Source organism: Pipistrellus hanaki (genome assembly GCF_964339955.1).
Source record: "Pipistrellus hanaki genome assembly, chromosome: 8".
Classification (NCBI taxonomy): Eukaryota; Metazoa; Chordata; class Mammalia; order Chiroptera; family Vespertilionidae; genus Pipistrellus; species Pipistrellus hanaki.
The window spans coordinates 61542962-61555368 of NC_140510.1; the positions used below are offsets into that span (position 1 = coordinate 61542962).

The 12407-nt window shown below is 35.4% G+C and overlaps 1 protein-coding gene across 14 annotated transcripts in view; it reads left to right on the plus strand.

Moving 5' to 3' along the window:
- The window catches only part of SPHKAP (SPHK1 interactor, AKAP domain containing), a 98586-nt gene that overhangs the window by 14094 nt on the left and 72085 nt on the right, over positions 1-12407 (plus strand). For 10 of the 14 annotated variants that reach the window (XR_014795679.1, XM_084891724.1, XM_084891723.1 and 7 more), the window contains exons 2-3: positions 3297-3375; positions 8986-9091. Coding sequence is in view for 13 of the 14 variants with exons in the window: in XM_084891724.1 (XP_084747850.1) it covers positions 3297-3375; positions 8986-9091 (185 nt within the window). In the remaining variant the exon portion in view is untranslated. The remainder of the gene's footprint in view (positions 1-3296; positions 3376-8985; positions 9092-12407) is intronic. The other 4 variants (XM_084891718.1, XM_084891726.1, XM_084891730.1 and 1 more) reach the window with 1 other exon arrangement.

Here is a 12407-nt window from a genome sequence, read left to right on the forward strand (position 1 = left end):
TAAAAATATAACATGCACAAAAAGAAGGAATGCTGCTATGTCATTTTGAAAAGTGTTTTGTCAGGTGGGCTAAATATTGACCCTTGCAAATGTTTAATTGGCTTAAAAATAACTTATCTGTAAATTGTGTAGATATATAATTTAGCCAGTAATCTCATTATTTCAATTTTTGAAGTTCTGCCTAAATGAAAACTTTATTATTTTTAACTAAAATTTTCCTCTCAAATATAAAAGCTTAGAGGAATACCACAAAATCTCTCTAACATTCTTTGCACATTGATAATGATTTACAGATTGGCTCATGTACTTTTTACCATGAAGTGGAAAAATACAGATATATATTTCTTTTGCAAGCTCAGTGTATTTAAGCATTACAATTAGGGCCTAAGATGATGATCTACATTTTGTCTGGATTTTTATTAATTCATTTACTTTTTTTTTAGTTCAGTGAACTCATGAGAGGAGGAAGTGGATGTTTGATTCTTTGCTCCATTTTTGCATCTCATTCTAAAACCTGGTTGTCGTTAAGTGGCATTTTAAAACTGAAATCAAGTGAAGAGTCATAAAAAAAAATTGATCATTATACCTGCCTTAGATATTGGATTGTGCTGTTCAACTTCCATTAGGGTAAAATGCTTTATGGGGAAGCAATTTAGATCTGGCAAGGAGGCAACATGCATTCTATCTCAATTCTGTATTGGAATCGCTTACCTAAGCTTCTTCTGCAAAGTGAAATCTATAAACACAATGACAATTATTATAACACAAAAAATATAAGGTTAGTAAGATTATCAATAAATTCACATATTATGTTTTCTCTTCCTGGATAGTTTGATAGGGATAAATGTCCTCTAAAGTATGCCTGTTTCCATAAAAGAGATTTTGTAATATACATCAAGACTGTATTTTTTAAACTAAAAACCAGGACACCTATTCTACAAATTTGCTTTTTTAAAGTACATTCTAGGAGAAGATTCTCAATCAGGTCCATCTTGAAAAATATAGGCTACATGGTCAGTTTAGCAATACACTAACCTTCATAAAATAAGAAGACAGTTTTATCTAACTTTAGGGGTAACATATAATAATAATTATTATTGTTTTGGCTATAGCTTGCTGCTATGGAATGAAATGCGTGAGTAACTAAATATCTGTAGGTCACCTAATTATGTACTTCCTTCTCCCTGTTACTGCTTCCAATTCTTTATGAAAAGCTCTTTGGGAGATAGGTCAGTTCTACCTTGTCTGATCTTCTCTGCTCACCAACATTAGATCTCCCTTGTCCTACCCACATTTCTTTCAACTTTGAAAGCACTGGTACTATTTCCTCCCTCTGTGCATCTTTTCCTACACTTTCAGATAATCTCTAAAAAGCCTTTGAGTTTTAATTCCAATCATATAACAAAGTTATTCATCAATCCTCTTGCTGAAGATGACCTAAATTTTAAGAAAACATTTAAAAATTTACTAAAAGGATTAAACAGTTGATAATAACAGGCCATCAAAGGTAAATAGAAAATCTTAGAAGCATTTAGGGAAAAAAATATTACCATTATAAACTAACAATTAGATTGGCAGCTGACTTCACAAAAGCAAAAATGGGAGTCCAAAAATAATAAAGTGATGTCTTCAATGCATGAAGAAAAACAATTGCCAGTTTAAAATTCTATGCTCAGTGAAAATATCTTCCAAGAATAAAGATATTTTTTACAAACAAAAACTGGAGTATCACTTCTTACTAAAGAAAATTATAAAATATCAACTTCAGGCAGAAAGAAGTAAAGAAGAAAGAAAGATTTACTATCTACTTAGTAAATCTAAGCAAACACTTACTTTATAAAACAATATTACCAGTAGTAATTCCCTATGATTGTTCAAGACTATTAGTGCAAGACAACAATACAAGTTGGAAGGAGTTAGTTGGATGTTAAGTGTGCTAAAAGTTTTGAATTGACCAGTAGGAGGATAAATATGTTGATTAACTTCAGGATGTGTTAAGGTAAATATAGATATTCTATTTTCTGGGATAACTACTAAAGGAGTTGGGGGAGGGGGGAAAGGGTAACTTCTAAACGACTCAAAAATTGCAAAAAATCAATTTATCTAAATGGGACAAGAAACCCAAACTCTCAGCATTTGCAGTTTATTTGATTGTGTCCATATAAAATTCAAAGAATCTGCAGATAAGTTATTAGAATTAATAACTAAGTTTAGCATGTTAGCTATCAATCAAAGCACACATATAAACTATATTTCTTTATATAAGCCAAAAATAAAAAGTGAATTAAAAAAAATCATTTACACATTATCAAAAAATATGAATTTTCTAGGACTAACTTTAAAGAAAGTATGCAAGACCTGTCCCCAAAAAAATTATAGCCCCAAATAAATGATAAAGATTGGAAATTTTATGTGACCACAGGTGGGCGCTCTTTCTCACCTGGTTCTTTACCCCATGCAATTACACCAGGTACCTCCTATGATATCTCTGATGTCTAGCTCCTCTCTGGCATCTTCATCCACACAGTAAAATTTTCTTGAATTCTAATGAGGGACCAGTAACCACACAGTAAAATTTTCTTGAATTCTAATGAGGGACCAGTAACTAACAGCAATGGACAAAGAAAACTTCTGTCTCCTTGCTTACTTTCTACTATAGATTTTGGTATTATTGTTCATTTTTCATAGTTATAGTAGCTCTGAAATTGATTTGAGGTAATATACTATTGACTTGCATTGAAAAAAAGGACTAGAGCAGGGGGCTAAGGTAAGTATTGTACAGAACCTGAATTATGGGGGCCTTTTGAGAAATTGAAATAAATGTCCATAAAAATCTGTTGTCCTCCCTTACTCCTCATATTAATTTTAATATTAAATATATTAAGCTTAAGAAGCACAAAGTGTGCTCTTTATTTGTCAATACCCATGAACCAGGTTGGAAGGGTCTACAATTATGATCTACAAGATGTAAATTACCTTGGATGCATCAAAGATGTGAAGTTCCATCTAAGACAAAAAAATCAAGCCTATTACCCATGGGAGATGCTCTCTGAAAATATGCATGCAATCTTTGAACCCTTATCAGAGATTCTTTTTTAATTGTTACAACCTTATTATCTAGCTACTATTGTTCTTTTTAAAGGCAGGCCTGTTGTGAGTGTATCTTTCTCTTTGAATGATACTAAAACTTCTGTTTCTTTTTCCCCCCTCCCCTCTCCTCTCCTCCTCTCCTGCTTCCTCTCCACATCTGCTGGTGTTTGTAACTCCTTTGTTATGGGTGTGGCCCTCTCCATCAGCCATGTGGGTAGTTGAGCCAAACTCACCCACCTGCCTCTCTGCTGCCTTGCCCGCCAAGAACCACTCCCAGGAATCCAGGTTGGTTGTAGGGTGTGGGATACAGGGGATTAATACATCCAAGTCATGACCAGGGCCTGCTTTTTTATTCTGGCATACCATGAGCCCCTGGGTATTCAATCCTCAATGTTTTTACCCTGCTTTTGCAGGCTTTCTGGTTTACGGTATTACTTCCACCAGGATGCAAACTCTGCTGTGCACCTTAGCTATTTTTGCCATCAGATTTTACTCTTCCTGTGCCCCATCCCTTCTGGTCCTGTTATCTTCTAGCTTAAAAGACCCTAAGCCATTAATACGGAATTCAGTATGAAGCTCAGACAGAACTTCGTAGTTAGGCAGAGCTAGCCTCATCCCTGAAATCACCAATGGAGGATGCTTTTCTATTTCTTTCCTGAAGGCCTAAGCCTAGCAGTGCTTCTGGTGACTCTTCTCAATGACTCAAGTCTCCTCTTCTCACAAAGGAGTAACCATCCAAGCTGGTGCTGCAGCCAGGCATCTCCCTGTGAACCCTCACCCTTGGTCTGCATTGCTCGTCTCTGAGCCCCATCACAGTTCTTCAGGAGTTAGCAAGTGACAACAGCAGGTGGTACTATGTGAAGATAGCACATCACCTGGGAAAGAGCACAGACCTCGGTCAGGTTCAGTTAGGCTTGGACCCCATATGAAGGCACTTAGTTAACACATATTTAAAATGTTGGAGATAGTTGTTATTTGGAGATCACATAATCAAATGTCTTCCAGGCCAGCACTTGGACTAAAAATGAGTGTAACAGATTCACAATATGTTGAATTTAAAAGGGCCTTTAAGTTCACCAATTACTACCCAGTGTGGCCTGATTTACAATTATTTTAGAATAAAAAGAACACCTAGATGTCATTGTCATAGAAGCAAAGAATTAGAAGGGATGTTAGAAGTTGCAGTGGAAAAGAACATGGTATTGCATTGAGATGCAGATCAAATCTCAGATCTGTTATGTACCAATGATATAACTTTAATTCTGTATTAGCCTCTAATCCTTGATTTCTCATCTATAAAAAAGAGTATAGTTAAGTGACTATGCAAAATATTTTATAGAGTTCTAGACACCTGCTATGCTTTAAATCGTGCTCATTTTTGTTCAAAGTACTATAAAGAAGATTGTATAACAGAGTGAAACACTTCTCTATGTATTTTGGTGAAAGAACAGAAACCGTTGGAAGCTGAGGTAGTTACTGGAACATATTCTGTTCTAAAACGTAGATGCAGCAGAATGTGGAAACATAATGAGTTTTGACCATCCAAACAAATATATACCTAAAACCTTTTTAAAATTTAAGTAAAACACCTTAGGGATAAATAATTCAATAGTAAGCATCTAACAGCCTTCGTGGATAAACATATATTATGCAACATGAACTTAGCAACAGTGATGTGTATATTTTTCTTTTACAGTAAAATAATATATTTGCATCTACACATTTATAGAATATAAGTCTTAAAAATTTTCCCATAGCCCTTCTTAAGAAAAGGAAGCAAAATTTAAAAGTTAAGCTATCATCTTTTCTTACTTGATTCTCTTTTCTGAACAAGAAGTCTTAGTTTCAAAATTATTTCTTGAGGTCTTGCTGAAGACTGAAACTATGAAATAGCTTTTAAATGTCCAAAGACAATAAAATTGATAGTAATAGACGAAATGCATGAAAGCATTACTTGCCATCTCCTCTTTACTCAGAGGTATATAGATTCACAAAGCATAGCATCTGAAGTACAGAAGGTTGTTCATATTATATATTTACTTACACATATTACATATTACTTTGTTGGTAATAGTATTGTTCTATAGTACAACTCTTTTCTTATGTTTCACTCGACATACATATATGATATATCTGATAGTTGCCTGAATGAAAAATCCCCAATGAACAGTAATCAATATAATTTTTCAGGATAAAAGATTTCAGTACATTACTAGTAAGGACTGAAAATAGGAAATTACCTGCCATTGGTGTTTACTAATTATGTCCCAAATGAAGTAACAATGTTATAATCATGTCATTTTTTAACACTAAAGATTGAATTAGAGTGTAATCATTTGAGGCCAGTCTGTCTGCTAAGAGTGAGCTAGTTTGTGGTTATTAATAATTGACCTTTTATACTCTCTTTATTGTCATTTAATAATGCCTCACAAAAAGTACACAAACTTAGGTCTTCAACATTTTCACTGATTTGAGAGCAAAAATAATAGCGAAGATGCCAACAACCTTTTCTTAAAAAGAAATACCCTTCATTTTTAGATAACATATCATAGTTTCTGTTGCATTGTTACAATGTCCTTTCTTTGAAGAATTATGGTGAGAACAGAGGTAGCAAGGGATATTTTGAGCATTTAGACTGACCCAAACCAATGTGTTTTCTTTTGTTTTGTTTGTTTGTTGTCATGTAACAAGTTAATTTTTTTGGCTGAGAATAAAATAAGAACATTCACTTTAGCAAACTTTTATTTTGAATCAAGCAAAGCTGTATTTTAAAATCCTCTAAATTCTTCTTGGGGTGTATCATGGACATTAATTTTAACCAGAACAACTTAATTCCTGACTCAAGATCTCTTCTGATAGATGTGATCCCCCTCCCCCCCCCCCAGTATTGAGATGAAAGGATTTAGAAAAATGCTCAAGAATAAATATCCTTAATAGGACTGAGACAATCCAACCAATGGCAATTACTAGTTTACTAAAAGCATTTTTTTAAGAGGGGGAGAAGATAAGGGCACTTGCAAATCTTATTTTTAAAAATGTGTTAAAATCACTAAACTTCACACTATAGTTACTTGATATGTTAGTAACAAACAACAGCAGCAGATCCCTTTTCATTAGAACTGATTCTCTAAATTATCTCTTTAGATGTGGCTTATCCCACCATCTGTTACTGCTGCAGAAAAAAATTAACATTGAATTAAAGCACCCTTTTGTGCATAATCCTTTGAAGCCAACCAGGATGCTCAGAAAAATAAGAACAAACAACACGAATAAACACTTATTAAGCATCCATCACTAGCTAGTGCTATTCTAGGTGGTAGAGGGTCCCCTCTCTTTCACTACTTATAGCCTAAAGGGATGGACAAATATTACAAAATTATATGCCATTTTGACAAGTGCTACAGCAAGGCATGGGTCTTGTAAGTGCTGTTGTAACATACAAGAAAAGTGGCGGTCTCACTTCTTGGGATGAAGTGAGGGTGGAAATATGGGCAAGGAGATGTGAGGGTGTGAGTGTGTGCATGAGGCAATGGAGAAAGATGGTAGAGGAAGAGCAGCAGGAGAGGAGGAGGGAAGGTGCAAGAAGTGATACAAATGGATGGAGGAGGAATTATCCAGGAGAAAGGAGGAGGATTAGGAAGGGTATTCCTAAAAGAAGGAACATCAAGTGCAAAGCCCCAAGGCAAATGTGAATGTGTATTTAATTTAGTATGTCAGAAAAGTGCTTCTTAAGCTTTAATGGGTCTATGAGTTACCTGAGTTTAATGTCAAAATGCAGATTCTGATTTTGACATTAGTACCAGGGAGGGACTTGAGTTCCCGGGTGGCTAACAAGCTTCCAGGCGATGTCAATCCTCCTGGTTCACAGACCAAACTTACATCCTATAGAGAACTCAATTCCCAGGCACCGGATGGTTCTCTGGGGAAAGAGCTGACTATAGCATAAGCCGTTGTCATTACTGATGGTGACCTACTTAGTCACACTGCGAGGACCATTAATGATGGCAGCACAGTGGCCACTTAGTGCCTTACTCAGAAATGACATTTCCTTTTATTTCCTTCTTAAATTCTTTATTGTTGAAAGTATTAAATATGTCCCCTGCTTCCCCCATTGACCTCTCCCAGCCTGCCCCTACCCCCAACCACAGGAGAATTGACATTGTTTGTAAGAGAGCACGCCTCTCTTCCTATATTTCTAAAGTTAACATTTCAAATTCTGCTTTTGTATCTTTTCCCCTCACATTGATCTCCTTTTTTTATTGAAACCCATTTAGCAGTTTCAGCACGAAACTGCTCTGAAAGGATGTGCTTAATAAATATTGTCAACACTTGTCAAAATCAAAGGAAAATATCCCAGGAAGAGCTTGCAGCCTTATGCATTAGGAGCAAGTTATGAGGCTGTATGGTGTCTTGACAGCAGTTCTTTTCATGTCAATTTGAACTCATTTTAATGAGTCCCCGAGTTTTGTGTTGCTGCCATCTCTCCTCATCCTGTAGCAGCCAATGTTCTGCTTCTCTAGAGACTAAGGAAAGCGTCTTTGCAAATACTCCAAAAATTTCATCTTCATCATAAAGGTGTGAGAACAGACTGGGATGTAAAGTCACCTACTAGAAATTGACACCCATGATCTAAAAGATAAGTTTATCTACATATAGTCTGGGATATCAGGCATCATGGAATTGATTTATGTGTTTCTGGAGACTAGAAGATGGTTTCACTTTGAATTTTGGTGCAATGGAGTTGAATCACATTTGTTATCAAGTAACACACTGATTTTAGTCCCATTGTGTGACTCTACTGCCTCATTTAATTCTCACAATATACAAATATATGTTTTAAAAATTATTTTATAAATGCTATACAGCCTTAGCTTAAGAACAGATGGGATGAGCCCTGAAGCCAAGCAACACTTTCAAATTCCCTTTCTTACCTTCATTCCAACCAGGATCTTACAATCATCCTATAGACAGAAGTATTTTCATACCAAGATATATGTGGGCAGTAGACTTACCCTTCCTTCCTAACACCTAGAAAGCTCAGGATTTCTAAAACATTTTTATATATGATAATTACTGTAGCACCTGGTCCACTTGAAGTCATATACAATGTGCTTTGTGGGAAAAAAAGAAATTTTTCATGTGTGATCTTTTCATTTTCTCTCTGTTTCTATTACTCTTGAAAGTTCATGGTGTTTTCATGGTATCAGCTTTCCTTCTGATTATATATATTCCCATCATTTAAAAAAATAAAATGAGTAAAGACAGAAAGACATTATTGTTTTAACACTTGCTTAGAAAAGAGGTTAACAAAACAGAAATAGACTCATAGATGCAAAGAACAGACTGATGGTTGCCAAAGAGGAGAGGGTTTAAGGGGATTAGTGAAAGAGAATAAGGGGTAAAAAAAGTAAAAATTGGAAGTTACAAAGTAGTCATGGAAAATATAGTCATTAATAGTACTAACGGTATGGTGCCAGGTGGGTACTGAAAATATTAGGTGAAGCACTGTGAAGTCTATGATGGTCTGGCCATTCCACTATACAACTGAAACTAATATAAAATAATACTGAATGTCAACTGAAATTGAAAAATAAATTTAAAAGAAGAAAATTAAATAAAATTATTAGACAGATATTAACAGAGCCAGAAGTCAGGCAGATGCATTGCATTCACCTGACCACTGGGCTGCAGATTTATATTCACAATGGAATAGCTTACAGTGTCTCCCAATTACAAAAGTGAAGCCAACATAGAAATGTCAGCAGGAGGATTTGCAGCGGGCAGCCAGTCACCAATCTGAAAAAAATTTTTTATTAACTCCATTATGCTTCTTCCTTCCTGAATACGAAGAGGGCTCACTGGAATGTGTTCTCTTTTGTGTTTTGGCACAAACAGCAACTCGGAGTCACCACTGATGTGTGAGGTTCCAGCAGCCCAGCAGGGAGGGGCCAGCGGCACCTCAGGAAGCAGCCTGGGGAGCTCCATCACGGCCTGTAAGAAGGTAACCTTGTCCCACACCACCTTCTACTTCCCAATTGAACTTGAACACTAGTTTGACTTTTCAAGCACTTTTTCTAAAGCAGAAACCACAAAACAAGCAACAGAATACCCCACAATTGGTTTTCAATAACCCCTAGTGACATTAAAAAATATAATTCTTGGAAATGATCAGAAACTCAAGCAGTTCAAAAAAGATGTGACTTGAAAATTATACACGTCTAGGGCCACGGCACCTCAATTCCAACTTCCTCTTAGTCCCTCTTCCCTACATGTAGCCAAGGGGACCAGCTCTCGGATCTCCATTCAGAAAAGTCTTCACTGGCTTTGAATGGCACACCTTATATTAGACGCCTAAGTCGGTATCTAAAAAAATGCATGGCTCTTCTCCTTTTGATATTTTGTTAAAGAGAAGGGTGTGCTTGGCTTATTTATTAGGAGAAACAAAATTGCATGTTGTAGACTATAGACTTTTGCAAGAGTGAATGGACCTGGAGAGAATTATGTTAAGTGAAATAAGCCAGTCAGAGAAAGACAAGTACTATATGATTGCACTTACATGCGGAATCTAATGAACAAAATAAATGAAATAGAAACAGATTCACAGACACAAAGAACAGACTGATGGCTGTCAGAGGGGAAGGGGCTGAAAAGTTCTGTTTTAAAAAAAAAAATGAAGAGATTAAAAAAAAAAGCACACAAACTTGTAGACACAGACAACACTAAAGTGATTACCAGAGTGAAAGGTGGGTAGGGAAGGTAGAAGAGGGTAAAGGGGTGGTAAATGGTGATGGAAGGAGACTTGACTTTGAGTGGTCATACAATATACAGATAAAGTATTATAGAATTATACACTTGAAACCTATATAATTTTATTAACCAATGTCAACTAAATAAATTTAATAAAAAATTTTAAAAAACTGATAAATCTTGCAGAGACATTTGCAAAAAATTGTCATTTAGACAACATAAAATCATCTACTTTAAGAACTTTATCTTTCCAGTCAATTCAACCTAAGACCCAGAAATTTAATTTCAGATTCAGTTATTCTCCTGGAAAAAATCAGGTCAGGTCTGGGAACTCTTGGAAGAACTGCTTGGGGCTGTATGTCTACTTGAAAAATTAAAACCAAAACTTGATCACTTATTCTAAAGGACTTCATCAGTCTATATAATTGATTTGAGAGAGAGAGAGAGAGAGAGAGAGAGAGAGAGAGAGAGAGAGAAACACTGATTTGTTGTTCCACGTATTTACGCATTCATTGGTTGATTCTTGCCTGTGCCCTGACTGGGGATCAAACCTGTAATCTTGGCATATCAGGACAACTCTCTTAAACAACTGAACTACCAGTCAAGGCCAGCACTTATATATTTTCTACTTACAATATATTTACAAATATATCTACAAATAAGAAAAGTTTTAAATATGCTCTCACACTTCCCACAAATATTTCTAGAACAACCAGTAGTAAGTTGAACCATTTGAAATTACCTTTTTTACAGATCAGACAGATGAAATGTTTGACAATTTCAAATGGTTCAACCTAAATACAGTCAAAATTCGGTAAGATCTTGGACAGAGATGCAATGCTAGATCACAAATCCCACTATTGAAGCGTTGAAGTGTAGTTTTGGAGATCATACTGGCTTCTTATGTGAAAAATCAAACAAAATTCAAAACTCAAAATATAATTATGTAAGATAAGTATCTCACAATAAGTCAAGATAGTATAAATTAGGCGAAAAACTAGTATTATGGTCATTAAAAGCTAAGAACATAGGTAGACCCTTGGCCTGCAATAGATAGCAACATTAAGCAGGAATGTTGTTCATTATTTTGTTCATTAGATTCCGCATGTAAGTGCAATCATATAGTACTTGTCTTTCTCTGACTGGCTTATTTCACTTAGTTTGGACTTTGGGGTATGATTAAGATTTGAATGAGTGAAAAGAATACCCAACCAAACTTAGGAAGAGCTGCTATAAACTAATACAGAAGAACTCAATACTTTTGTGACTGGTAATATAAATTTTTCATAGTGCATTTCTGTCATTTCAAATATCCTCTTAGGCTTACATAATAATTTCATTTAAAGACAGTTTAGCTCAGTTGGTGTGGGTCAATGGTTGAGCCTTGACCTATGAACCAGGAAGTCATGGTTTGATTCCCGGTCAGGGCATATATTCAGGTAGCAAGCTCAATCCCCAGTGTGGAGTGTGCAAGAGGCAGCTAATCAATGATTCTCTTTCATCATGGATTTTTCTATCTCTCCCTTTCCTTTCTTCTCTGAAATCGATAAAAATATATTTTAAAAAATAAAGACAGTTTAGTAGACATATATGCCATTCATCATACATCATGTGTGTTCTAATAGTTTTACTTCTTTTGGAAACAGTAGCTCAACAAGATTTTCTTCTAGAACATAGACTCTCAATAAAAAAGATATGGACCATTGAATGATTCATTACCCTTATTACTGCAAGCTGATTTAAATGATTATGAGTCAATTCTTCTTAAAATCTTGTAAATCACAGGTAATGGGACTGGGAAAGTAAGGATCAATGTATGTTCTGTTCAAAAAAGGCAAAAGGAACAATGACAGCTATACCTTAGAAAAATAGCAAAGCTATCCAGCTGAATCACCACTCTTCACAGTCAATCACCTTTAATAAGAGTAACATGGACAATTGAAATCCATCAGTAATTCCCCAAACTCATTTCATGCAATAGCCTCATCTTCTTTCCCATCAAATCTTTTTATCTGAACTGACATGTTACTAATTCAACTGGTGAAAGAAATAAAAGAAGGGTCCAGAAGATAATACACTAGTCAAATAATCAGCCTTTGAAAAATTACAAATTGACTTCTTTTTTTTTTTTTTTTTCATTTGCTTCCTAATGAATTGTTAAGGCTTTCAAAAATCCTATCCAGATGCAATTGCTTCAGCTTTCTTTGTTACTGGAGAAATGTGGTCACCAGAATTTATAGCTATGAGAAGCTTTGGCATCTGGAAGGAGACATTGGTAGGCTTATTTGAAGGAGGAACTCATTAATATATATTTTTGTCAATGATGGACTGCCTTTCTCCAGGGTCAAAGTGACCACACCACTCCTTCACAATTTAATATTGTCTTGGAGTTTTGTTACTAGGCCCCTCTTTTGCTCTCAGTAGTTCTGCTATGCACAATAAGTTATATAGTTATCCAAGCTCTAGCCTCAGAATTATCTTTCCTTTACCACCTCTCCTTTTTCTAATATTAGGAAAGTTGTCAGACAAGTTCACACTGAAGTGTTAGTGCTTGTATGGCTTAGTATAGC